This window comes from Polyodon spathula, chromosome 25, assembly GCF_017654505.1.
Source record: "Polyodon spathula isolate WHYD16114869_AA chromosome 25, ASM1765450v1, whole genome shotgun sequence".
NCBI lineage: Eukaryota > Metazoa > Chordata > Actinopteri > Acipenseriformes > Polyodontidae > Polyodon > Polyodon spathula.
The window spans coordinates 17,863,685-17,891,653 of record NC_054558.1 but is presented as its reverse complement, the minus strand read 5'-3'; the positions used below and the strand labels follow the sequence as shown (position 1 = coordinate 17,891,653).

The following is a 27,969-nucleotide window of genomic DNA, read 5'->3' as shown; positions in this document are numbered from 1 at the left end:
CAAGCAGCTCCTTGAAGCATCCCAGGGTGTCAGCTTCCACAACATTACTGGGGAGTTGATTCCAGACCCTCGCAAGGTTATAAAAGTTTCATCAAAAGGCTGTTGTCTCCAGATCTTAAGACTGCTGTTCAAACATACAGGCTTCACTACAAAAACAGTAGACATGACCCAGATGACCAAAGCAGTTCCTGTGACTTCACCATCACTCTCTACCAGCATCACAGAGGCAGGAACTGAAAACGCACAAGAGGAATTCCTAAAACACAAATTAGTTACTTTTCTCAATCATGGGGAGAAATAACTGAGAGTGCCAACTAAAAACTCTCTGCCAGTCGACAGCTTGTGTAAAGCCTCTGTAACTAGCACAAGTTTTTTTGTTTTTGTTTCCTCAAACGCTCATTACACCTTGTTATTCTAACTGATGTTTCCCGATTTCTAAATTGGGCATCATTTTATAAGACGGATCTTGCTGAAAAACTGGCAAAAAAAAAAAAAAATCACAAAAGTGAAATGGCATCCATCTGTGTCTGAATCATTTTCAGTTTTACACGGGAAATATTCCTGCTACTGAAACTACCTTTAATGCATGTAAACAATGTGCTGTGTAAAGCAGGAACTCTGGTGTATTTTATTATAAAACACAAGCCATCAAAATGCTGTTAATCAATACACCAGCACAGCGTAGTTACCTGCACAGAAGCGATGGAGTTGTAGCAGTGTTATTCCAATATTGACGATTAGCTTGCAGTATTGAGCAGCGTACAGAGAATAACATTGTTCTTAGTTGTAGACTATGGCTCTGTGTAACATGATGGTTTGTGATGGGTTACTGTAGTGCCTGTTTACAGAGGCATTAAAACAGATTCTGCCCAATTTCACTTTGTTTCTTTTTTCTATTAGCTCTTAATTCAATTCATATCCATTCCATTAGAGGTGCTGGTTATAAAACACTGCTGTGTTTTTTTTATTTATGTATTTATATATTTATCCACTTCTAATTACTTTGCTCCTACAAAACATAATGAATTGTGAAGTTTAGAATTAAAAATCCCATGCTTGTGAGTAACAGATGGGCAGACAGATTTAGGTGAGAAACAAGGTCAATGCAAGTAATAATAATAAGAAACGTTTGCCAGTCAGCTGGGAGTTTAATGCAGTAGCTAGTGGGGAAGCAGGCATTGCTTTATGTGGAGCATTTCTCAAATGAAAGATGCAGAGTATTTTTTTAATACATTTTTTTTTTAGTCTTGTTGATTGCTAGTGTTTCCAAGGTAACAATAAAATATAATTTTGAACTTCAAGTTTGACATTTTCTGTTAATGTTGAAAAAAGGCTGTCCTATATAATTACACAGAGTATATGCAAATACATCGTCTCTTCTAGTTACCAGTTTGGGCACACTTACAAAGGTCAGACGGAAGTCTGTGACATTGTGTTTCACACAGAGAGAAGGGCATCTCTCTTCAAAGTGTCATGCAAGTCAGCTGCGACAGCATCCTGCACATAAATGTACAATCGCATTCATTTCAGTGGGAAAAAAAATAAATAAATCCTTTCGATCACATTTTGTTAAATTACATTTTGAAAACTGTTTACATGATCTCTACTACTGGGTACAGGAAATTGTCCTGACTTTTAAAAGAAACATATGCATTAGAAAGAATAGCATAGATAGGATACTTAATATGGTACAACTATACATACAGTGATTGAAGAGACTATAGATTGGTATATAAAATACTAATTCCAACATAATTCGTCCAAGGTTCTGTGCTGTCTGAGAAAGGGAAGCCATAAATCTATTTTGTCTACAAAACCTTGATCAAATACTATGATCCAGTATAACACTGTGCACAGTTTTCTCTCTTCTTGCATTCCTCCAACTACAATATACTATACTGTTTATTTATCCACTAGCACTGGTGGAATTGCTTTTAACGATAACGAAGCTCAGTGTTTGCCAATCTCCTGACCAGCAGCCAGCCATGTGATGAGGGATCACACCAGACATCCTGTCATCATAACAAAACCTAACCTTCCTACCAACACTTGAACTTTGATCCATCTGCAGTTTGTACTGCAATCAAATAAGTGAAACAAAGGGGGGCTGTGCCAGTATTATAATGGAGGCACTGTTTATTTTGCAAAATCAGATTAATTTGATATTTTCAACAATGAGCTACACATTAAAAGGGTAACTTTTGATGTATCTATGTATTTTATCATGTTTTTATAACATGAATTGTATGATTATTTATTTATTTATTTATTTGATTAACTGAGGTTTATGTCAAAGCATTATCTACGACTTCAAAGGAATTGCTGTGAACCTACTGACTCTTGTAATGAAGTGTTACCTAGATTGCAAACAGGCTGGCATTTCCAAAATAGCATCTGGCCAGGGAACTCTACCACACGAGCTGAAGAAGCATCTCCACCAGTAGACCGTGCCCCTTAGTTTGTTATCAGAATCACATTCCACCACAGCAATGGACACTTATCTAGGAAGAAAGACTCTACACAGAATTTGCTAACATGCGATATATGTACTGTTTCATGAATCAGGTCATCTGTTAACCTTTCTTGCCAGACATGAAGAGGTTGCTGCGGTGTGCTGCCAATACATCAGAAATTCTGTGGCTGTTTTTCCTGCCTCTGGGTCCTGTAGTATCTTTTCATTTTCATATTGTCTTTTTATTTCTCAATACATTATTTCATGCTTTTGCTCGATTCTCAAACAGGGTTGTGGAGTGCCAAGTAAGGTCAAAATAAGATCCTGGAAATGGGAGTTCAACACTTATTTTCTCCCGCGGTGTACGTCCTTCCACGGAATTCCTTTTGGAATCAAAGGACATGCCTTGCGTTTCCAAAGGAAAGGTCTGAACTTCAGTGCAGGAAGAGTGTAACTGTTAAAAAGAAATGCAGGATGCTAGGGCTCGGTGTTGCGCTGAGCGAATTCCGTGCTGAGATACAAGTGCCCTCATGCTTGCTTCACATCCTCCAACCTATGCATGTGTTTCTGTAGCCCCTTTAGTAAGGTCCAGCTCAATGTGTTGTGCGATGTTTTCAAAAAGTAAAACCTGACTCTGAAGCCTTTGGGGGGGAGGGGGGTTCAAGACATGTTTTTATTCCTTAAAGAAAAAGTAGCTGGAAATGGTTGCTTTTTAATATTTCCCTTATTGGTGTTTATATCCTTCTGAATGGTTCTGTTTTCTGTTGTTCCCATCATGAGTTCTTATCATTTCTCTAAATCAGGCTTTACCTGGCTTTGTGTTTGTGTGGAGAATCCGGGACTAAACAGTTTTTTAAAAAACAAACTTCAGGCTCTTTGACGGAGTGGTTTCTCAATTGCAGGATCACTCAGAGTAGTCAAGCTCCTGCAACCAGTTTCAGGAGTTAACTGCATTGGTTCCTCATTTACACTGGTTCATGCATTATGGCCATTCCATTAATAACGCTGGATACAAATATCTTCTTGAGATGACGGGCTGTTTTTCAAAATGACAAATCCCTGGATTCCTCTCCTAGTCAAGCACATGTCCCAGTGTGTAATAAATGCTGCACCTGCCCTATCTGAAATAAGGAAGCCATTCCTTCAGACAGTCAAATGCATTACCAGGAAATGTATAATTCAAGGGTCATGCATCATGTCTGGTTTAAAAAAAAAAAAAAAAAAGTATACCACTAAAACTACCACCAGATAATACAAATAAAATAACTGTACTGCCAACAAGGTCTACGGCTATGGCCAAATTTTCTACATCTCCTATCATTTTAGGACTGAGACTAAAAACTATATGAACAAAATGTATTCAAAGACACTACAAAATGATAATGCAAGAGTCTACCGGAAGCCATGATAGTAGTACATCATTTCATGTCAGATTTCGAAATGACACATTTTTCCCAGTTTGTCAGATTTTCATGAAGTATATGGAAAACTACAAAGCTGTATGTAATTAAATATGTTAACGTAACATTATTCAGCAGGTTTCATTCGACGTTGCAAATGCCAAATGTTTGGTTATAGCTGTGGGTAAAATTGAACAACTTTGGGAAACTCTGCAGCTTTAGGCAACGGTAGGAAATCTATTTCGAAGTGTGTCAGCTGGTCCCTTTAAGTGGAAACCAAAACTAGTCCAAATCTAAAAATAATAAAACGGATTAAAAAAAAGAAATATAGGTGTATGAAATGGCTTGTGTAGAACACAGAGATGAAGGTAAACTTGCCCAGAAGCACTGAGGTTGGCTTGCAATGTATTTGTAAGCATTGATGGGGAATCAGTCTTGTTTGGAGGATCCAGAAATCGTCTGGAGTCTGTCTCTGGTCTCTCAAGTGCTTTCATATGACAGATTCCTTTTCAAGTGCCTCTCATTACAGCTGGTGACCTCACTCAGAGTATGCGCAAGATTAATACTATAGTAATTAAAGCTGCAGTACCGCTTACAAACAGCACATCACTTACTGATGAAACTGCAAAGACATATGCACCAAAAACAAGTTTTGCAATGCAATTTACATGCTTGCTTGTTTTGTTCAGAATTTATTTATTTATTTTTTTTAACAGGAACTTTGGCTCAGGGAGTTCTTAATAAGGTAAGATACACTTTGGTTAGGGTTTTATTTAATTTTTTTATAGCTTAAATACAATCCCGTCTTGGAGTTGGCTGTGGTTTAAGGATCAATGTGTTCTTTATTTGTTCTCGGTTCAGTTAAAGTGCTACTGCTGTTATTACAATTGATCATCACACATCTAAGGCAGAAGAACTTCTAAAAATGTAAATGTTTGAAATCTGATTTTTCAACAAGAGCTACGCAATACAAGGGTAACAGGATTTTAGAATGTTTATAACATCTCCTAGATGTCATTATAATTCTATTCTATGATGATAGAATTTTGAAACAATAAACAGCCCAGTGTATAAAAGGTGTATCTGGATCCCATAGGATACACGCCCGCTTGGACTTTGTGCACATTATAATTGAATCTTTCTTCTTCGTTATTACTCTTCTCTGTAATTGATTTATTTCTTTGGGTCTCAATCATCAACATTTCAAAGGGGAATTCAATCCAATTAATAGAATTCTCTCAAGTCATAAGGGGTTATAGATTTTGTATCAAAGTTACAAAAAATGAATGTCAGCCAGCCTTTAGCATTAATTGATGTTACCAATTGCCTGAATGCACAGTATGCTTATTTATCTCTAATAAAAGATGTCCTGTACTCCCATAGGCTGAAAACATGCCATTAAACAATACTTGGTACTGTGCTGTATATGTTCACACAGCAATCAGAATCACAACGGCACAGATTTAAAAGGTATAGAAAGCTGTCTTGAACTAGGCACGTGCTACTCGGTCCTGACGTCTGTGTCGGGTCTTATTGTTTAAACATGCTTCAGCTAGCTCGTTATAATGTCATTTTCTGCAGTTGCTGGTCAATAAGAGATTGACCGCCGTTGCCTACAGAGAGTGGGTTATTACGCAGGGATAGTGGGCAGGTTGCCTGGCTACTGCAAACCAAACTCATTCATCTACTCACATAGACGTCCACAGCAGTCTTCACTTATCTAGCATGCCTACTTTTCACTGATTTGATTTTTAAAGCTAGATTTGGCAAGTATCTTTGTTTTTTACTCCCCTAAATGATTTTAAAGTGTTTATAATGCCATGGGCTTTAATGATTACAATTATGATGTCACTACTAATTTGTGTTTTGGTCTGCCTGCTGTAAAACATTAAAATGTCATGCACACGGTTCAGTTCAGTTTTGATTAATTTTGCTGTTTTGGATTCCTGCCATGTACCATTGGATTAAACAGATTATTATTTTCAGGCAAATGTCATTACATTGTTTTACAAGCTTACTTGCCCATTTAATTGTGATTCAACTCTCATAAAAAAAAAAAAATATATATATATATATATATATATATATATATATATAACAGACTTGCAATTATTAATGAGCTAATCATAGAGCAGACTTCTGCCAAAAGGCTTAAAACCTGGAATCATGCAACAGAATACAGAATGCCTACGTATGTTCATTTATTTTCAAAGCGGAAGCAAACTCTCTCAGGACTGGGATGCCTTCTAATTTGTCATTTTGATTGCCCAGGACCGACTGGCTGAACAGCATCATCTTTTTAATTGAGAGGATCCAGTTTGTGTCCAAATCTACACCCTGAGACCAAAAGGTAAGTCAGTGGCTGAGGCTGAATTGCCTTTAGAACCCTAGACATCCGCTGCAACAGACAACGTGCAAACCAACTCGAAGCCTGTGTGTGGGTAGTGAGAGAACGGAAATCAACCAAAACGGTGTGCAGTGCACGGAACGGAAATCAACCAAAACAGTGTGCAGTGCACCAATTCATGATCTGCACTATTAATGGCTAGTTTACTTTTCCTGATAAAGTGGATACCCACTGTAATATCTTTTGATTAGGGACATATTTTTACTCCTATCATTAGCCCAAGTTAGTTTAATTAGCCATTATACTGTAATGCTCCACTGCACAGTGGCATTTTTTTCACTGTTTAATAATGATGTAATGGTTCAAAAGATCTGATAATGGTTTTAATGTTGCTTAGATAACTGTATCTGCTCAATACATTTCCAACAACACATTTATATATTTGTATACAAAAAAAAACAGCCAGGTAAGTAATGAAAAGTAATACATAGCTTTTATAATTATTACTGCCATACTGTTGCCTGTTTGGCAGACGATATGAAAACAAGACACACACAAATACTAACTCAAAACAGAAAGAAAGCCTTAGCGGTCTCATTATACATTCAAGAAGGTAAACAAAAAAACATAACATACAAAACACTAAGTGTTACTGATAGACATCATTTTGCAAGAAGAATAACAACGGTGACCAAGTTGTCACCTTTCATTATGTAAATCTTCGGCTAAATAAGTTAGATGCAGCATCCCCTTTTAACGGATTACAAGTCAAACATTAACCGACTGTGCGAATTCAAACCTGTAGCATCATTAGTGTGCAGAACTTGAAATGCTCAACTGTTCAGTATTTTACCCCAATGTAGCAACCCACCTATTCTAAAACATACGACACCCAGTGTAGCCCGCAACAGGACCTTAAATTAAGCCAGTAGACCAGACACACTGCCAACATTGGTGGTTTTGGAGAACTACTGTAGTGAGATATATATTCAGAGCTAACTATTTCCAGAATGTTTTGAATGATTAAATACAATATTATGTTCATGAAATTAGACTGTTGTTGATTTCCTTAAACTATAAAAGCTACAATAACAACTTAAAAGAAAAAAAACAAAATGCGATTTAAGCAGTTTTTGCAGCATTTCTCCACTGTTCAGTATTGCCAGGTTTTACAGGCTACCGCTGCTGCAGGTTTAGCTGCTGTGTGCCAGTAATCCAAAGAAAGGTTGCTGCATCCTTCGCAGTGGATGTCCAAAGTCATGCAATAAATAAAACCGATGAAGCAGGCCATACAGATCAGGGTTCATCCTGCCAGGCCATGTTGATTCATTAAACCCTTTAGATCCCATACAGTAATTATGAAAGTGGTTCTTTGTGATCAAATTGCAATCCTCATGCAAACCCCTGTGCAGTAAATTGAACTAAACAAAATGTGTTCCATAGGCAGCTGAGGTGGCTGGAGGACGGTTGTACTTTAGCAATGTACTGCCCAAAAATAGGTAATTTAGAAGTACAAGAGACAGAGTATATAGATTTTAAACATAACTTGAACAAAGAGGTGCGCAGAACTGAGTGTCAGTCCACTGAAGCCGACTAACGCAGGGGGCTTGACTGGCAGACTCCTTGTAACATTAAAAATATACACCATCCCTACTGGCTGTGTAATGTCTTTCAAGCTCCACAATCTGAATGATGTTTAACCCCCTCTAAATGCTTTAAAACATACAAGCCCTGAGGTTGGGGTACTGCTTATCTTCATGTGGGGAGTCAAGTGATGTTTAACAGTCTAGTGCTTGCATGGCCTGGCAGTGGAATACAGAAAAATTAAAATTTGAATGATTGCTATCATAAAAAAAAAAAAAAAAGCAAAAAGCTCTAAATCAAAACTACTAAGGCAGAAAGACAATTTTATCTGAACGTATCGTTTCAAAGGATCCAGTTCGAACCCTCTTCCAGGTGCCTTTGTAAGCAGCAGCTTATATCCTGGCTGGCAGGCAGGCTCAACAATGGCAGAAGCATGGTCCAAAAGGCAACTTTAAGGATTATAGGCAAAAATGTGTAACTACCCTTTAAAACAGACTGCTCCCCCCCCCCCACCTTAAAACAGACTGGTTTCTCCCCTTCCCCTTAAAACAGACTGCTTTTTCTCCCACCCCCTTAAAACAGACTGCTTTTTCTCCCGCCCCCTTAAAACAGACTGCTTTTTCTCCCACCCCCTTAAAAGAGACTGCTTTTTGTCCCACCCCCTTAAAACTGACTGCTTTTTCTCCCGCCCCCTTAAAACTGACTGCTTTTTCTCCCGCCCCCTTAAAACAGACTGCTTTCTCTCCTTCCCCCTTAAAATGGACTGCTTTCTCTCCCCCCTCGCCCAATTAGCACTAATCTTTTGCTTCATTTATTTACTTTTGATCTATAGCGTGACCACTTGTAGTCAAGGTTTAGTAATGGCTGTAGAAAAATAACCAGTAACTTGTCTTTTTATCTTCTATACAGATCTTATACAGATGGGTGTTTTATTACAAAAACAAAACAAAACAAAAAAAAAAACAACCAACTTCTCTTCTGAGGAATAGCTGGGTTACACACTCTTTGGAAACATCTTCCTGGAAACAAACTGCTACAGATGTCATTAACTACCTTCAATTATTACTGTACCTGTCTTGCAAGGCTTTTTAAACTTTATTTTTCATCTCAGCCAGGGCAAAGCTAAAACAACAACATGTGCTTTTAGATGCTTTTGGTATTGCCTGCTTTTAAGTACTTTTTAAAACCCAGCTGGCCAGTGGATAATAGGGGAGAGAATGAATACGCAAAGTACATTTTAAAAGTGCAATAAAAATTGTTCTATACAAATCCCACGCAAAAAAGAGATTTGACAGTTTCAGGCGATATTTTGCAGACACACCCACATCTGCTTGACCTTTTTAGACGCGAGAAGACTAACAAGCAGAGATGACACGGTCTAAACCCACACCTTCAAACATGAGCTAAAAGCATGTCTACAACTGCACTGGAAAGCATATTCTGCAAGTCAATATTCATTCATTATAAGGTTTAAAGAAACACTTCAATATTTCACCCAGTTATATCCTGGCTGATGGTGTTTTTTTTTTTAACTTATTTATTCACTCTGAACAGTGTACCACCAGATGGATTGGACTATTTTAAAGGCTCCTGTACTCCCCTTGTCTTGGTAGATGCCTATATGTATCTCTTCTGTATTGAGATGCAGAAAGCGTCCAGGAGTTCCAGCGTATATAAATAACCTGAACAGGTCTTCAGCAGCATGTGAAGTGGATTTACAGAATTTTGTGCCTGTGCAGAAACCATCCAATTTCTTTATACATTTCCCCCACGGATTCAGGCATTTCCTAATACTGCCCACACTCGTGCCTCGTAATACTGACATCTGCAGTTATTGCTGATGCCTGATTTGATTCATTTTTCACTTTTGGAAACCACTGTAAATTTGTGGTTTCTACCAAATCTGTCATTCCCTAAATACTTTTATTCCTCCAACTGCTTGTACTGTACAGGAGGGACTGTACGAGAGCCACAGAATGGGTTCCAGCATTCTGAACTTGAAGCCCTGTGGTGAGTGCACAGTACTGCCATTGCACCACGGACTCCACAAAACACACTGGCTGCCAATGCTTCACTGGAATGATGGCTTGTCTAGATTTGGATGTCTGAGTCATGAAAAACTATGGATATGTGTTGCTGTGGAAACGAGTAACAGAATGAGAAGGGAACACAAAAACAGACTGTAAAATAAACCCTAAAAACAACAGCGGTCCATTTTGTCCTAGCGGGGATCAAAACACATCCGTGTGTAACATTGGCTTTTTAAAAAGTATCATGAACTATAACAATAACTCAGTGTTTGGTACTGATGACTATAGCATCCACAACACAAAAGCCTCAACACAATAACAAAATTGCAATTTTGGCTTGAGGCTGGCATTCTCACCTCTACTTGTAAGTTAAGGTAAGCTGCAAAGGAGAAACAGAAGCACAGGGTAGCGGGTTTCTCCCAGCTTTAACAGACACGTGATTTAAAGACTAAGGCAGGGGTGTTGTATCTCCTGTATTATTGAGGTTCCTGGAAGTGAAGTTATTAAAAATGGTTGGCAAGTCAGCGCATGAACTAAAGGCAGGTGGTTTAGTCATTTGGGTGACACACTTGTGTAGATACCATAGAATCAATTAACTTCTGGGGAAACAGCTTTTTAGATGTGCTTATTTTTGTTTTTAAGCAAGTTTCAAAACAAAGTGTGATCGGTAAAATGGCCCTGTGTGAAACTATGAACTACACTGCAATCAGAAATGAGGCAGTGCAAAGGTGAATGTGCAGGCAGGACTTGACTATATTGTACCAATACTATCGTTTCCTCTGAACTGTGCTGCGTCTAAAAGGTCATACCCTATAAGATTAATGCCTGCTGCATTAGAGCGCAGAGGTTCCATGTGGCTATTTCCTGTGCTAGTGTTTTCAGTACTAAACTGGGATTTCAGATTGACTGAAAACTTCAAGGCAGTGCTAAAGCGGCAAGAAATTGCAGAAGCTGCTGCTGCAAAATATTTTTTTTTACACTGCCTTACCGAAGTTGGAAAAAGCATCAGATACTCCTTAAATCATCCTGCAAAAAAGGATTTTAGTCCCTCCCCCCCTTGTAACGTGCTGTTGCACAGCTCAGTACCAGTCTGTATTGAATGCATGATTAGCTTCTCTACATGGTGCAGCCAGGCATATTGTAGTATTAATGTAACACCTTATTTCCTCGATCCCTGGAAAGCATTTTACCTACAATAAAAGAAATCAGAGGGTGTTTTGTTTCCTTCACTAAAACTTAACTGCAATAATGTCCCTGCAGTCTTCTTTACCCAGTTGAGTCTCTCCCAGCAGCGATTAGGTGTGGCCGTAATGAATATATTAGACAATATACAGTACTTTGTGCCTCCCATGTGCAGTTGGCCAGTGTTGGTGGATGGGATTCCCAAAGCAAAGTCAGCTTGTATCTAGAAGTGTTTCTGGCTGTGGTGTCCGTTAGCTTTAATGCTGTCAAGCTGGGTATCCCTGCATGTTGCTGGTTGTCTGTTTGCAGCAGGTGATTTAGTGGTTGGTCGCTCTCAGAGACAGTCCTCTATTGGAGCCCAGGCAGGGGGGCATCATGTCTCAAAGTACTTGTAAAGAGCCGTGAGGTACGTCATGACACTCTGCCAGTCTGGACGCTCGGTGCGCACCATCTCGTTGATGTCCTGTAATCGAATGAAGAGAAATTCAAATAGAAAAGACCAGGCCATTTGGAGACCTGTAAACTAAAAGTATAACATTCACACTTACAGCGAGACAAAAAAGTAAAACCTAGAGACCAAGGCTTCTTGCAATGACAATGTAAAACAAATTCAGAAACTGTATAATTAGTAAGCAATATAGAATGTGTGTGTATGTATGTATGTATGTGTGTGTGTGTGTATATATTAAATAAATAAAATATGTATATATATATAAAATATGTATATAAAAACCACTTTGTTATACAAAGCGTGCTGATGCAGTTAGGGCGATTTCAGGTAATACAGACTTATGTCCAGATGACAGAGTTTCATTGGGTGGGCAAAGGACTGAAATATTGTTCGTGTTTGTGGTGTCATTCTCGTCAGTTTGCTGTTTTCCTAACATGTGACGACACCTGTGACAAAATAACCTGAACTGAAGTATTTGGGAAATCAGTCCAGCATTTTAAAATGAAGAACATTATTTATAAATGAAAAACAAAAAATATGCAACCAACCCTCAAAACAGGCTTCCAATTGTTGTTACAACAACTTCAGTCAAATCTAGGTTTGTGTACAGGGTGTATTTACCTTTACTGGAATCGTTGAAAAAAAAAAAAAAAGGGCATAGGGTTAAAAAAAAAAAATTAAAAATTTAGTATCGCCTTATTTGCAGAAGTTCTGAGAATAGATAAAGATCTTGTGGTCAATTAATAAATCACCAGACCTTTTTGTTTTTACTTCTATTTCACTTACAGGTTTAGTTAGGTAACAAAGCTCAGATGGAATGAAAAGCTGGGGTCCCCAGGACCTGGGAGGGGAAGCCCTGCTCTAAATGCTACACTTCACCTTCTACAGAGCTCAGTGGAACCACTGTAAACAACAGCACAGTCCCTGGCCATCTGTTCCATTTACCATCAGGCTGACTTACGATATGCAGGAAGGGCAGTTGTAAAAGCACTACATCTTTCAACACCACTCTTTAATACCCTCCTCATGCCTAAATGCATTATTTGACACCCTGGATTTCTCCGATATAAGACAACTGAAGAAGTTCTAGCTGTCGCAGTTTACTTCAATGCAATGCTGCTGTAGTACATCACGAAACATAACACATTTAAAGTTAAGCTTTACAGAACAGCTTTTCATTTAGGGTGAAATCCCATAATTTATTTTCCTCGCCCTCACGTTGCTAAGAAGATCTTGTTCAGAATATAAGAACTGAATAAAAGCAAATAACAAGTTATCCAAGTCAATGTGGATATCCTATTGTGATGTTAAACCGATCGATGATCCTAAGAGGAAATACAGTTTAAAAAGAAGCCTTTTATAACACCAACTGAAAAGACAGCTGCTCAGATCAATGTACTGACTAAAAGCATACTTTAAAAAAAAAAAAAAAAAAAAAAAAAAGGGCATTCAGCAATAAATCGTTATTATATATATTAGAACATGCATGTTTTATGTTGTATTCACAGTGTTGTATTCTTGCTTTTCGGGAAAAAAAAAAAAAAAAAAAAAAATCTGTTCTCAATACACTGATTCTTCAATTTCCGGTCTGTCATTCAATTAGGAAACTGATAGTTTCCTAAAATGACCACATCAATATTTTCCCCTAAGTAACTGCTGCTTCAGATGCTGTGGGTAGCGTGGAATGGGTCCAGACAGGCACCCTTCTAAGTGGCAAGGCACTTTTTGTTCAATGGTGAGCAAACGGTGAGGTGTATACGGACACAAAGTACAGTCGGCTGTTTTGTGGTCGATACATTTGCTCTATACAATGGTTACAACTTAAAGTGAAAGTCACAATAAAATACACTGCATTAGTGTTTTTCTTACCAGCGTGGATTTGATACCAACACTCTCTGCTGCTTGAAAGGCAAGTGTGAAATTTCTTCTCTGAAAGATAAAAACAGGAACTTCCTTTATTTGGTGCACAGGTGTTTGAGGGGGTCTTTTGCAGCTAATTGCCAGTAAATAAAGATGTTAACATGATCTCACTTGGTCTAATTGCATAGTATCTGTAATGCTTAGAACAAGCTGTACCTCAGGGTCAGGAACTCTAACAGTGCTCAAAATGCAGCTAGTTTAACCAGCCCTGTGCGTGGGGTGACCTGCAGAATCTCCCCCTTTAAACAATTAGGGTTCTTTTCTATTGGGTACTGTATATGCCATCCGTTTCTCAGACTGTTTTCTCAAGTTTCTCTCATCATATGATAGTGTTTGTGCCAAAAGGACTTTATCCCACCCGCACTTATATAAGCACACTCGGTACTAGACTGCCGCATCTCACCACGTGACATCTTACAGCTCAATATTCCCATAGCCTGCTAAAACACTGGAAACTGTTGCATAATTCTAGTGCGCTTGTTCAATGAACTCCCGTGACTGACATCTGCTCACCGAACATTTTGTGAAATGTGTTGTTTTTTCAAGCCCACGTTTTTAAAAGTATTTCTGCCAGAAGCCGGCAGAGAAAATAAAAACACCCAATCTGTAGCCAAAGTACATAAACAACAAACCAGCAAAACCATTTGTCTACAATTTAAAAAAAAAAAAACATTTCTGTAAACTGTCCCATCCTAAGATGCATTCGCCTGTGATATGCTTGGGTGCTTACAGTTGGGGGTGATGAGAAAGGGATTTCAAAAGTCTTGCTCTTTGTTACAGCCAAGGTTCCAAGAACATGGACAAACCTGGGAAAAGCAATCCTTTGCTTACTATCAACTGCACCTTTACCAAGTCAGCTGAGAGACAGAGATTCTTTGTCTCTTGTTTGAGAGACATGCCTTGTATGGAACAAGTAAAATGCATGGTTTTATTAACTTTCTGCTTACTCATTAATGTTAGGTCAGACTGAAAATACAACTAACAAAAAACATACTTCCCCTGCCCTTTCTGTACATACACAATTACAGCCATCAGTGCCATGGAAAAGGAGATCACGCTGACCTACAAACCACCATGTACAATTCCTAGAACAAGATATGTGTCATGGTAACATCAGCTGAAGAATGTCCTAAGCAAGTTCTCACAGCAGTATCAGTGGATTCACTGGCACACTTACCCCAGACTCTCGTACTCTCAATAATCCCCATCGCAAAGGCATAATAATATCTCTACAGCCAAGCTTGCAAGGGCAGGAGTTTGAACACAGTGTGTTTCTGCAGGCGCTGCAGTACTTGCCTTGTCTTGGTTGTTGAGTTCCTGGTAGGGGATGTGGGCCGGCAGGTAGGTGTGCAGGACCGCGCAGAACGCCAGACCGTCGTTCCAGCTGCTGCTGAAGTTTGTGATGTCAATGTTCTGGAATGGAAATAGAGACTTCAGGTTCAGCGCAGTTCAAGGAATTTTTTTTTTAATTAATTCATACTTTGGTTTGTTAATAGCAATCAGTGTTACAGTGTTTAAGCAGTCAGTGTTACATAACTGACATGCTGCCAAATCCCTCCTATTCGTTATATTGCTTCCAATTAATAAGAGACATTAGGTCTTACACCCCAGGCCTCCAAGTGCACATGTGTGCCAATGTTCACATTGATCACTTTAATCAGCTGTAGGGGCTTCTGAAAAGCTGGGAAACACTTCGCCAAGACACAATGAAGTCCTGATATCCATATCATGGGGCACATTCACAAGCCTTAAGCTACACATTTCAAAGCACCATCTTCTGGTTTACCACCAAGCTATTTTCTTTTGAATGGTTCAACACAATATACTAATGATATTTATAAGAGCACCTACACTGGAAAACCCAACACATCATTACCCAGATAGATATATATATATATATATATATATATATACATAGATATGGCTCGAAATATTAATCATTTGTAGCCACGGCTAGTACCGAAACTGAATATATAACAATTTCCTACACCGAGCTTTATGGAAGTAAACACAGTGCGATCTTGCAGAAGGGTGAAATCACATCATGGCTTTGACTTTGAGCACCCTGTGAAAAAACGGACCCCGATGCTGTTGATACTGCAATACTGTAGCTCAGCTGCTACTTCAAAACATGGATCTTTTACTGGGTCAGAAACACAAATCAGTGGCTTGTTGTGGCTTGATCTGAACCAGCAATAGGGGAGTTTGTTTTATTTTGTTAAAATTAGTCTGGGATGAAACGTAGAGGCAGCAGGTGAGTAAGAGAGCTGAGGGCAACGCTCCAACTCTGGCAGCTTCAGACAGCTGGAGAAATCAGTGCCCAGCTCTGCATTATAGCTGTACATCGGGGGGGGGGGGGGGGGGGTAATGAATTCCTGAAACGGCGCTCCTCTGCTTTCACTCTCCCTCTCTCTATGGGTTTGAACAGCAGCCTAGTCAGAATGAATGGGCTCCTTGCACAGTCAGACTCTCCAGAGAGAGCACTAAAAGGATGCACAAGTTGAAGATCACATTCAGCTTGAGTAACGTCTAGACAAAATCGGGTATAAAGGAGAAAATGAATGCATACCTAATCCTGTTTGACAGGGCATCTTATTTACAGCTACTTGAGCCTGACTATCATTTCTGGAGACTTCCATTTAATTGGTAGTATGCAAGAATCCATTAAAAGGTGCTGGTGATGAATCTCATTTGAAAGGCTGAAACTACTTTCCCCAAAGCTTGACAAAAAAAAAAAAAAAAAAAAAAAAAAACTTGTCTTTTTCTTTTAATTTTTTTTATATAAATACCTTCAGTGTGCTTTATCTGCTAAACCAAATTAAAACCCCATTAGAAACCTCAGAACTCTTATCCACCAATCAGGAAGCTTCACTGTCAAGGCACTACTAAAAAAAAAAAAAAAAAAAAAAAAAAAAGTGAAATAAACCAGAAATTGCTATTAAATGTTTACATTTTAAATGTTTAAAAATAACAAAATTAGAAGCACAGTTTAGCAGTTTCAAATGGCAATAAAACCCAGACTATCAATTATTACCTTAGATCTTGTCTTTACAGATGTGGCTTTGCAAATGGTTTGGGTTTTAACTAATCAGGCATCTATTGCTTAAGTAATTAATGCAAGCCTTGAATATACAAAACTTGGTGTGGAAGGTAACTGCAGGTGACCTTGCTGATTCATGTTATTATTGTTGTTTGATTCTGAATAGACAATCATGTCAAATTAGTTAAATGTGAAACAGCTAATCTGTTCTCACTCCCAGTGCAATGCAAAGCTGAAAACTCAGACCGATATCATGGAGTCCTGTTTCTGCAGTTTGGGTTGAAGGGGGGGGGGTGTGTACAGTACCTCCCCCTTGACCCAGGTTGCACATCTATAAATGGTTTAAATCTACGTGTCTGGACTCACAAGCCAGTGTGAGGGTGCTTGATATTCAGGAGGGCTGTGCTCATATCGGAAGCAGCTTTGTCTGGCCCTATGTGGGAATAGCCTCAGATGGGAAATAAGAATAGCACAGCTCTAAATTGGAGTCAGGAAACTGAGGATGAAGCCAAAGCTGGATTCCACCCAGTTCATTTTAAAGGACCCCAGTTTAATTTCAGTTCACATTCATTAATTAAAAACTCCAGCCACAACCCCTTCCACACAAACACTCCCAAAGCCCTGGTCTCCAGTGGCTAACAGGGTCAAACAAAAAAAAGCTTCCTCTGAGAAAGGGAAAGGACAGTATTCCTCCAATTGTAATTCAAATTATTGTTGCCGGCCTTTCAGAACTTCGTACCTATATATGTTAGGGGTGTTGCTAGGACTGGAGGCAAGAACTAAACAGGGAAAGACAATCATGATACATAAGTTCCACACGTAGTAGCAATGCCCTTTTGTCACAGACAAGCTCGCACAGCGTGACAGGGAGAGAGAGACACACAAACACAGAAAGACAGAGAGAGAAACACACAGACATTAAAAGGCTGTTTTCAGACACCAATCGGTACCCCTGGGTAGCTTTATACCCCAGTCTCTCTCATTCATATTACGTCATGAGAATGCTCCTGCATACCCAGTAAAAACAAGGACAGCTTTGTATGCAGGTGGATTGTCGCAGCTAAAACAAACACAATACAACTCAGACACAATTATACATAGAAAAACACTGCAAAGAGAAGCAAGTTAGATACACAGGGTTCACGCCATAATATGTATTAAGGTTGCAATATTCACTGTCTGAAGTATCATTTTTATTTATAATTAAACTATAATAATTCTGCCTAAAAGCTACAGTAATACAGCATGTATTGTCTTAGTCACAGCTCTACTAAAATGAATGCAATAAGTTTATTATAATTCAGTGTAAACCGATTACTATATTTTTTTCATGTTTGTGAAGTGAACTGTCAGTGACACAGAATGCAAGCCATCACTTACTAGCACAGAAGCGACTGCAGCAGGACAGCCAACTTATTGGTTCAAGTTATTTATAGTTTTTACAACGTTTCAGGCAAGTGAAGAATTGTATTCTATATTTTTAACATAAATTCTAGATGTGTAATAAGCATTTGGAAGCTTACAGTACTTGACCACATTTTTTAATGGTCTTGCTGTACGTATTTTGAGCCTGTGCCAAAAAAACATATTTCAGTCAGGATGGCGGATTTGCACAGGGTACTCCTGGGTACTGTGTTCACGATCGCATGCTTCTCGACTGCTCCATGCAGTTCAGTGTGGAAGGGACTGGGTAAAGTTAAAGTTCAAGGGGAAATTATACATCCATCAGCCAGCACAACAGAAAGGAAATGAAATAAGACGGTAGGAAATAATTAAGACGACCTGCACCAGCTTGCTGGCTGATTAATATTAGAGTAAGGGGCGCTTTGCAGATACAGTATTAGGAAAACGGTCTAGCACACAAGTCTCAGAAACCAACAGCCACAAACATTTCCCTCTGACCGAGAAAGGCTTGTATCTACATCAGTGAGTCAAACCCTCATGCTGTTGCTACAGCAGGGGGTTATAAATTGCATTTTCCAGCCCTGTGGTGCACTTGTTATACTGATTATGCAGCACCAATACAGCTCATATTCTCAATATGACCGTAAGGCAACAATCTTCAAGCACAGAATTATTTTTTTTTTTTTTTTTTTTTTTTTAAACATGACCGGGACTCTACATCTTAAAATAGACTTTGGAATAAATACCCCCTCCCTCTGTCCTCGGCTATAACCAAGTTATGCAAGTTCTTTTTTTTTTTTTTTTTTTTTTTTTTTTAAGCGTGTAAACTTTTTGCATGTTCAAACCCATCAATATGGGTTGAATCACTACGTAGTGGGTGTCCTGTTAACTTAGGAATACCCGGACGTCCTGATGTTTATCAAGTCCCGAACATAACCCGGTAGCTTTCTCATTTTTCATTTAGGCAGGTAGTTTATTCACAACTAAATGGTTCACTGCAAGTCAAGGCAGCTCTTTTGGACTGGAAATCACCAAAAAAAATAAAAAATAAAATAAAAACTTACAGTAGCAAATGAACATGTTAGCATGACAACCTTATAAGCCTCTAGCTTGGCTAGTTGCCTTGCAACCATCACACAGGCTAAAACCTAATTATTATAACTCCAAATCTTTCGTGTTCTTGTTCAAATGAAATAGAAATGTCTAGTCTGTCCCTCTTGCTGGAATTTGTACCCTCCACACCTTGTTCACTTTCAAAGCCCTTACACTTTGCATTAAAAACACTTACTTGTTAACAGAAAAACAAAGAGTCTTGCTTTGTTCTCTCAAAGAAAAGGGCAGTCTTGCTGAAGATAACCTCACAAAATACACAAGCTTTACTTATTAACCCATAAAGATATACAATAGACAGCAGCCACCGAGCAGGCCATCACTCAGCATTCACCACCAGTGGGATTGTAAAAACAGGAAAGTGGCATCAGCAAGCCACTGAGTAAAGAACACAGCTGGAGCATATTGTGGTTAATATATAATTTTCTTGCAAGTGGATGCATACAACAGAAGGCGATAAAACCATCCAAGTTTTAATAAAACAAAAAGCTTGTGCATAGTCATTATGTCAGAAACTAGTTTGTCCATCTCCACTGAGCCCAATATGCCTTTAGTCTATTAATAAAAAATGTGTGTGTTTGGGGGGGGGGGGGCGTATCTATCTGTCTATCTTCTATCTAATAAATAAATAAATAAATCGATATTGTTTTAATAATGAAAAATTAGGCCACAGCTTGTTTTTTTTCTTGTTTTCCTTTTCGAACGCAATTTCATCATGATTAGCTTTCCTTCCAATTTGGATCTGACCTCCAGCCTTGACAGGTTTATGCAGTCCAGCCAAACTCAAAGGATGAATTTCAGGCCAGGAAGAAACTACCTGACATCTCATCTCCTCTTCCTTGCACGGGGATTGCTTTGTATTTTTAGCACTGTATTTACATCTTCAGCTGCACTGTTTATGGGGGGGTGGGGGCAGTGAGCTCACTAGTGGTGACTGACTTTGACTCATGGGAAATTGGAAAAGAGACGAAAGCAGGACCATAGCCACCTACAGTACGGTATTATTTACTTTTGTTTTGCTCATCAGAAAAGAAACTTCTAGTGCATCAGACAGTGTTCTGCAATAGTGTGGAAAATTATTATAACACCGCACTGCTTCTGTCATTTTAATTTGCACATATGAAATCAAACCACTGTGGAAAACTGTCAAAATAGGCAAATTAGTAATTGTATAATGTAACTGATGACTAATAGGCCTGGAAATTCATTTCAAACAGTAAGAGAAAAGGAGACTTTTAAGAAGTTGTTTAATTAAAGCCCAAATTGGTCTAACATTTTCACACGAGTCCCTATTGTTTTTATATCACAGATTACTGACCGAAAATAGAAATTCTCACACAGTATTCATGCAGGTAGGTATATGAAAGATATAAAATGACAAATCTTGGAGGAATCTATTCATTTCCACACTACTGTTTGTGGTGGCTATCTGATTAAAAATTTGAAGTTAAGTAGAGAGTCAGGGAAGTCTCATAACTCAAACATTGTGGTTTTTTTTTTTTTTTTTTTTACTTTTGTATGAGTTGCATACTCCATTATGCCCCATCCTCAGTTCTATTTAAACACTGTATCTTCCACTCTTGCGCGTTCTATAATGCACTTCAGACACAAATCTTTCTTAAGTACCAACCTACATCGCTTCTACAACCATTACTTGTTGCAGAAAAACCCAGCAGTACTCCATTCTCGCACTTTATGGCTTTTTTCTTCTATTAAAACAACCAAAATGCTTTCTGCAAGGTCCATTCTGTTTATAACCTTGCATTTCTTGATTTACTTAATCATCAAACCCCTGACTTGTTCTGTCCTCAGAACATCAATCCTCATGGTTTGTAAGCAAACTCTGAACTTCAATCTCTCTTGCTACCTCATAATGAAACATTTACTGCAGTAGACTCCCCTGCATGCAGTATTATAATGAGCTACTAGGGGCTGTTGAAAATGTGAGGATAGGCATTCATCATTCAGTATCCCAGCTTGGCTGCTTCAATCCCCACTGTTTTTTTCAAACAGAGCCTGACTTCCTTAATAAACTCTGTCTTGCAGACTGTGCGTCACTTCTTAGACTTTGCTGTAATGACAGGCAGCATTCTTCAGGGTCACGAGGCCTCGACTCCTGGGTTTATTTAATAAAACCATAACCCTGGTGGTTGTTTTTTTTTCCTGCCCAGTGTAACATGTGAAACGTGAGCACCAAGGCAGGGCCCATCAAAGAACGCAAATCACAACTCTACAGCTCCTCTGGGACTGCTTCTACTTTTCTGTGATTGACTGGGGTGCAGAGCAGCTGCTGAGTTTTCTTCTACTTTCTCAAGTATTCACAAGCAGGACTGTTTACTGTATAAGAGCTGGTGAAGTAGTCATGTTATGTTCTTGGGAACTTTCTCAGCAGCTTTTGGAAGCAACCAGTAAAAAAAAGAGAAGATGTAGCATCTCCTACAGTGTATCACAGGAGTCCAGCAACCACGAACTCACTCAAGCAAAGCATGGAATAAGCCGAAAACAGTTCATCACATGAAGCTGTTGATGTCTTTTTCAAACGTTTGTTATAAATCAAATTTCAACATGGGTTTCCTAAAATAAAGATGTCAAATCTATTTTTAAAAGCACGTAAGGCGCTACATTTTAATCATGGTTGGGTAACTAATGACCTCATCTAGTAGGTGGAAGGAAAGGGACTGGAGACAAACAGGGGGAAGAGAATGGTTGCAGAGGACAGTGACACCCAAACGTGTGTAATAGATTCACACAATAACCCAAACCCTAAACGCAGGTGGCGAACGAGCTGTAAAACTGTATGGAGATGAATGTGCACAATTAATTACACACAAGTAGGCAGTTATTTAATAAAAGAGGATAACCACCCACTACTCTACTGGCTACATCTCTTAAGATGTACCTCCATTTTACGACTACATTTTCAGTTGCATTTCTTTGAGGCCAAAATGCACACCTTTGCAAAGACCGCATCGGGTGCCCAACTGGGATTCAAAGCCTTGGGGTCGATGCACAAAACAGATCATTCAACATCCATTATCCAGCATCTGTAGATTAAAAAACAAACAAGCTTCTGCTGACAAACTCTGGCAGCTATACAGAAAATCAAAGCTGGAAGGGAAGCGTGTAATGTGTCGCTGAATCAATGCATCAAGTTGGAACCCAGTTTGAAGTCTCCTGTTGCCGGTTTGCATTAAAACCTTGAGTGCGCTTCTTTTAGTGCTGGTACGGTAGATAAACAGTGTCAGCCCATTGCTAGGATACATACTTCAGGCCTGCAAATTTTTTTTACACTAAAAAAAAAATGACAAGAACACATACACCTTTTATGATTTCAAAAGAATACCAATATTAAATCTACCAATCATCATCTTGTTTCAAAGCACGTTGTGTTTGGATTATATGGCAATATTATATAAAAAGACGCTGAATTTAGTACGATAGTTAAATTAAATCAGGATTCATAAGATTCATTAAAATGTTTTGTTTTGGACATAAAATGCTAACAGCAATGAACAACCACAGTTCAAATAGAAATGACTTCTGTTAAAATATAGTATTTTTTATTGTTATTAAAATGTTAAACTCCTTTGTATTTTTTTTTTTTTTTAATAAATCGGAAGTGTTCTAATTTGAATATAGTTGTGCCTTTTTGTTTGAACTATTATGCACAACAATGTTTGCAGTTCTTGGACCTTCTGTTAAAAAATGTATTTTGAAAAATAAAAACGACAATGCATCAATTATCGTTGATAAACGCCTGCAAGATAACCGAATAAGAAATTACACTAATTACACTATGTAATACAATTTTTGTTCCTGGGTAGTAAGCGTTATTTCCTAATTGCTTATGCCTCAAAAGTAATGGCTATTATTCCCCACAAACTTTGCTTTTGTGAGCAGGACAGTGATATTTTGAAATATCACTATTTCCAATGGGAAAACGGGATACAAAAGATTTAGAAGCGAGTAGTTTTTCGAGATTTACGATTATACTGTAAATACAGTATAATCGTAAATCTCGAAAAACTACTCACTTCTAAATATTTTGTAGTCATTTTTGTATTACTTTAGTATAAATACATGTTAATTTGGATTCATATGTTGTTTTTTTCTGACTATGTGAATGAAAAGACACACATTTGCCCGTTTTCCCATTGGAAATAGTGATATTTTGAAATATCACTGTCCTGGTCACAAAAGCAAAGTTTGTGGGGAATAATAGTTATTTTCTATACTTTTGAGGCATAAGCAATTAGGAAATAACACTTACTACCCAGGAACAAAAAAAAATAAAAAATTGTCAACATGTGCTGTTTGTCAACATGTGCTGTTCAAGGGCGAAGCATTTTCTACTGTATGGTACTAAAGGTGTGAAGAAATACAGTTTAATAGAGTAGTAAAAAGAACACCCCATAAATAAAAAGACAAAGGGCTAGATTCACACAATCTGAGTGTTTGAAGTTACTGTATGGATGAGGTTTGGACCAACATGGGACTAGAGGGCTACTCTTTAGCATTGCACCTGCACAAACTTCACAGAGAATGAAATCTATTAGAAATATACCGATAAAGGATTCAAGCCATTAAAAGGATTTATAGAACATCAGGCACGAAAACTAAGACTAAATTAGTTTATTTTAGGATGAGCTCAATATGGCGGACACAAAGGGATGAAATGCTGTACCCTATTAGCTCTTAGCAGTAACACAGTAATCAAAAAATATGAGGGGAAGAGCAGCTTGCTTGGTTTGTTAAATAATGTATTAAGTTTATTTTATTGTTTGTGAAATGTGGCCCTTTTCCTGGTAAGCACATTATAGTCAAGAGTCACCATGGAGATTGTATTGATCTACACAACATCCAACAGATTGAAATTGATTGAATAGACAGCAGACTTGTATGGATTGGTTTAAAAAAGGATGTTCTGTATTCCGCATTTCAGATTTCAGCGGCAGAAAGTGTCTCTGACGAAACGTTTAACAAAAATTTATGTTTCTCGCTCCGTAGGTCATGTCACTTAGGCATAAGGAACAGCTTCGTGTCTGCTTCCCGGAAAATACAACTGACAGGATTCAATTTAAAAAGCTCTCTGAAGTATAAGCTTTGCCACTATTGAAAGGTAGTGATTCCACTGCAGCCTGTTAATCAGTGCTAGCTTTCAATAGAACATCTGTTAGCTCTAAGTTAGGGAAGTGAGCTAGCATGCTAGCCTGCCCTCTAAAGGCAAATCACTACAGAGCGGCACCTATCAGAACAGTCACCACCTTTCACCACTGTACAGCGACAGGGTGCGTTCCGATGGTCCCCACTGTCTTCAGGCGAGGGGAAACGAGTTCTGGTTTAGTAAATATAATAGAATGGAAGTCAGCTTTCCAAATCCAGCACGGAGATGTATACACTTCTCCATCAGGGTTTGCCCAAAGTAAAAAGGGCTCATTCTCTGTGAACTGCATTAGAATTAAAGCAGTTTTGTTAGGTATGAGTGCAGATCCCCAAGCCACCTCACAACACGTCTGTAGGACAGAATGGCATGGGGTCAGTTCAGTACTGAAGTGTGCCGGCTTGCAGAGCTGTGAGGGGAAGCTCTTATGGCACTCGCCTGCACCAAGTCTAAATATAGCCAGAACCAAGATTATACAGCAGATAGACTAGACTATTTGAGCTTTGCTGGACTTATACTGGGGTAAACTCAACAGACAGCTGGTTAAGAAATCACTGTGTCAGTATTATAAGGTCAAGTGTGAAAACATTGTTGTAGGCAAGGAAAGACACAGAACAGTCCGAATGAAAACGACACCTTTCAAAACATTTTCTCAGACAAAACACACTATACTGCTTGTAGAGCAAATCAGGGTATCTTAAATTTTATTGCCAATGGTTCAGGCCAGGAAGTGTGTTTGGAACAATGCACATTTGAAATGAATGTTATCTGTGTTTTATTTATTTTTTTATCCATGGTTTGTATAAAGAAGGGTTCATTAGCCAGCCTCCTACCTGGTATCCTTCGGTTTTCTTCTGGCACCACTTGAGCAGAGCGTTCCTCTTGGAGCCCCCATACTCCCGGGCCAGCGCTGACAGTGGGTCCTTCCTCTCCTCCCTTACAGGGGAAAACAAGATCAGCCGCTGAACTTTGGAGGGGAACGTTTACGCCTAGATAAGTAAGCTGGTAGCACACTGTACACCCCCCTGCCACGGCTGACACAAAGCTCTGTGTCATGATTAAATGACCTTCATCCTATTCCTGTTACAATGTGTGACATACAGCCAGGTGGGAAGGTTCCTCAGTATATCCACCGATTATAATACTCCCAAACTCTAAACAAATATTGCAACATAATTTCATGTCAATTGACTGCGATTCTCTAGATAGAAGTGATTTTGAGAGATTCCACCCATGAAGAGATCTGTGCTGCCTTTTCATACATTCGAAAAGAGAGTTTTGACAGTTAGTCTCTGTAGCATCATCAGATCTATCATGTTTTTGTTATTTTTTTTTAGCTTGGAAATACGACAAGACTAATTTGATCATCGTCTGCCCGGGTCAGTGAATTCACGATCAATCACCAAACAGAGGGTGACAGCAGCCTTGCTCTGCACTCCAATTAACTTCCCCTTGTGTATTCTACTGCCTGATTGAAACAGTGTGTGCCTAACTCCATAAACTGCAAGAAAGAAAGCAAGCAACTTAATATGTTCTTAAATATTACCATTTCTTTCTTTAATGCTTGGGTTCTGCTCTTTACTTCACTTAAAATTAACAGCAATTCTCAAAATCTCTGCTCAAAAGTTACGTAGCCCAAAATATATTCTACAAAGCCCACGAGACATCAGCTAACTTTCAGCAACTTCTTCTGGCAAAATACGAAGCCACTTGCCATACCGTAGATGACACTTTTTAAGCAATGTTTACCATGTAAATAGCACAAGGCACAATTTCTGAACAATGTTGACTTCAGCTGCTCAGTGAAAACTGCTTGAAAGAGGAGATGCCTGGAAGTTACATTGGCTTAAGGGACCTTGCTAGCAGGGCTGTGCTGATAATTGTACTCACACTTACCTAAATATTTAAAACAACTGGCAGATATTAAATAAATCCTTTACTGAGTACCGATCAACGGCAGTTAGCTTCTGCATCGAGTGTTTCAGAAGCCAACTGGAAGCAAACTTTCTTCTAGCTAATATTTTTACTGCTATGTTATTAATATGCTTTACCATACCAGTACCTTGCTAGTCTTTACAGTGCTTACCTATGCTTTCACTATTGTTTATTACACCTTGCTATGCTTTTACTATGGTACATGAAGGACAGTACCTCAACAGAAAGGCAATTTTGAAAAGGATGTGGAAGCCACGGATAGGGTGAAATGCATAGCACTGATGGCTTTATTTCAGTTTCTTTTGGTATAAGATAGGGGTCTAAACGACCTGCAATACTGGGTTTTTCGTTAGCTCGGCATAGTGAGAACACAGATGGTTAGATGGTACAGTATCCACTGATGAGGAGTTTCAGTCAGGAAAGTGGCTCCAATAGACGAAAACCAACAAAAAGGATAGGGCTGTTCTTGTGTGTGCCGTCACAACCCACTCGTAGCGAATAAAATGTTTGAATGAGTTAAGAGGATAAGAAAATAAAAAAGGGCCCGGACTTTAAAAGAACCAAAGAAAAAAAAAGGTTGAGTCAGTTCAAACAATAAAGACTGCTTTACCTGCTTCCATGCGACTTACTGTACAGTACAGCTGACTGCATTTAATGAAAGGGTTTCCAAACACACCATTTGGAAATTACATCAGCCTTACAAAAAGACACTAACAACAAACTCCTTTTCTAGCCTTTCATATTCCCCCACAATAAAACTGTCTCGAAAAAAGGAAATGACTTGCGGATGTGAAAACCGCTCCGAGGAGATTAAAATTACCATTTGACAATGATGACAGTAAATTGAATAAAACGTGACGGTGCCTCGGAAAGCAGGCCCTTTCTTTTTCCTGCCACATTTCACTAATAAAACGGCAAGGCCTGCTATCTAATTGACACAGTGTTTTCCACAGGCAGTCGGCCAGATTAGATTGGGCTGATTTGTTGTCAGTGGAAGAGGCTTCATTCGCAGCAGAAGTGGGACACACGTGCAGGTCTGCACACTACAGCTCTGCTTCACCAGGCACGTCTCACATGGAAGTGCTTACCAATCAAATAGGACAACTTGTTGAAGTGATGGGGGTATGGTTAGGAGAGAACCATTACTGAAGCTTGGACTGGAGAAGGTGAACAGCACCAGATACTGTTGTGGTACACTAATCTTCAGTACATGGAATAAGCGTGCAAGGGAGGATGCGAGTTACACCTTGCTTTACAGGGTTGTGAATCATACACTTGTTTATTAGCCTTCTGCTGCTCCAGCGATGAACTGTTCAATGAGATCGTTAAAGAATACAAAAGCCTTATGCATGCAGGTGGAAATTTTACACAAAGTGTCATTTGCATGGATACTCAAAAACAGCGCTTAAAATAAACATCCCAGACATTTTCTTCAAAGGCACATTGTTAAGTTGATTCTTTCCAAATTGTGCGATACATACAGCTTTACTTTAAGAAAAAAATAACAGGTTGGATCAAAAACTGGTCTCTATGGTGAAACCCAAAGTGGCTTAAGTAATGTAATGATATGAAATAGAAAGACTAAACTGACAACAAAAACAGTAGGCACTCAATATGAAACAATGCCACTGCATTGAAAACAGAGACATGGCTCGAGACAGGTGTACAGTTTTGTACCCACTAATGAAGGTTTTAGAGTGGGTGTGGTATTACTCGGGTAACATCGCTAAATAATATTGTCAAGGATCTTTGTTGATGGGTTCAAGATTACAATATGGTATTATGTACTGTATGTGTATTTACAAAGAGACAGACAAAACTGGGACAGAGCAAGTGGGAGCAGAGTGACCAATCACATGTATGACCTAGAGCAGTTAGCTGTAAAATTAGTTGATGCAAAGACTTGGTTTGAAAGAAGCACGATAACTGGTGCCTGATGAGTCAGTATTAACT

General features: G+C 38.7%; 1 protein-coding gene and 1 long non-coding RNA gene across 7 annotated transcripts in view; one reads left to right on the top strand and one right to left on the bottom strand.

Annotated features, from left to right (window-relative positions):
- Positions 1 to 15: 15 nt before the first annotated feature.
- LOC121300323 lies at positions 16 to 6,196 on the top strand. Its single transcript, XR_005947508.1, has 2 exons — positions 16 to 4,597; positions 6,124 to 6,196. It is a non-coding gene; the product is annotated as an uncharacterized LOC121300323 (long non-coding RNA).
- Positions 6,197 to 6,568: 372 nt separating this feature from the next.
- Positions 6,569 to 27,969, bottom strand: part of LOC121300321 (cytospin-A-like) — a 58,634-nt gene continuing 37,233 nt past the window's right edge. For 5 of the 6 annotated variants that reach the window (XM_041228849.1, XM_041228846.1, XM_041228847.1 and 2 more), the window contains 4 exons: positions 24,915 to 25,017; positions 14,663 to 14,779; positions 13,316 to 13,375; positions 6,569 to 11,458 (listed from right to left, as the gene is read on the bottom strand). In XM_041228849.1, coding sequence (XP_041084783.1) covers positions 11,369 to 11,458; positions 13,316 to 13,375; positions 14,663 to 14,779; positions 24,915 to 25,017 — 370 coding nt within the window. In that variant the 3' untranslated portion in view covers positions 6,569 to 11,368. The remainder of the gene's footprint in view (positions 11,459 to 13,315; positions 13,376 to 14,662; positions 14,780 to 24,914; positions 25,018 to 27,969) is intronic. The other variant, XM_041228850.1, reaches the window with a different exon arrangement.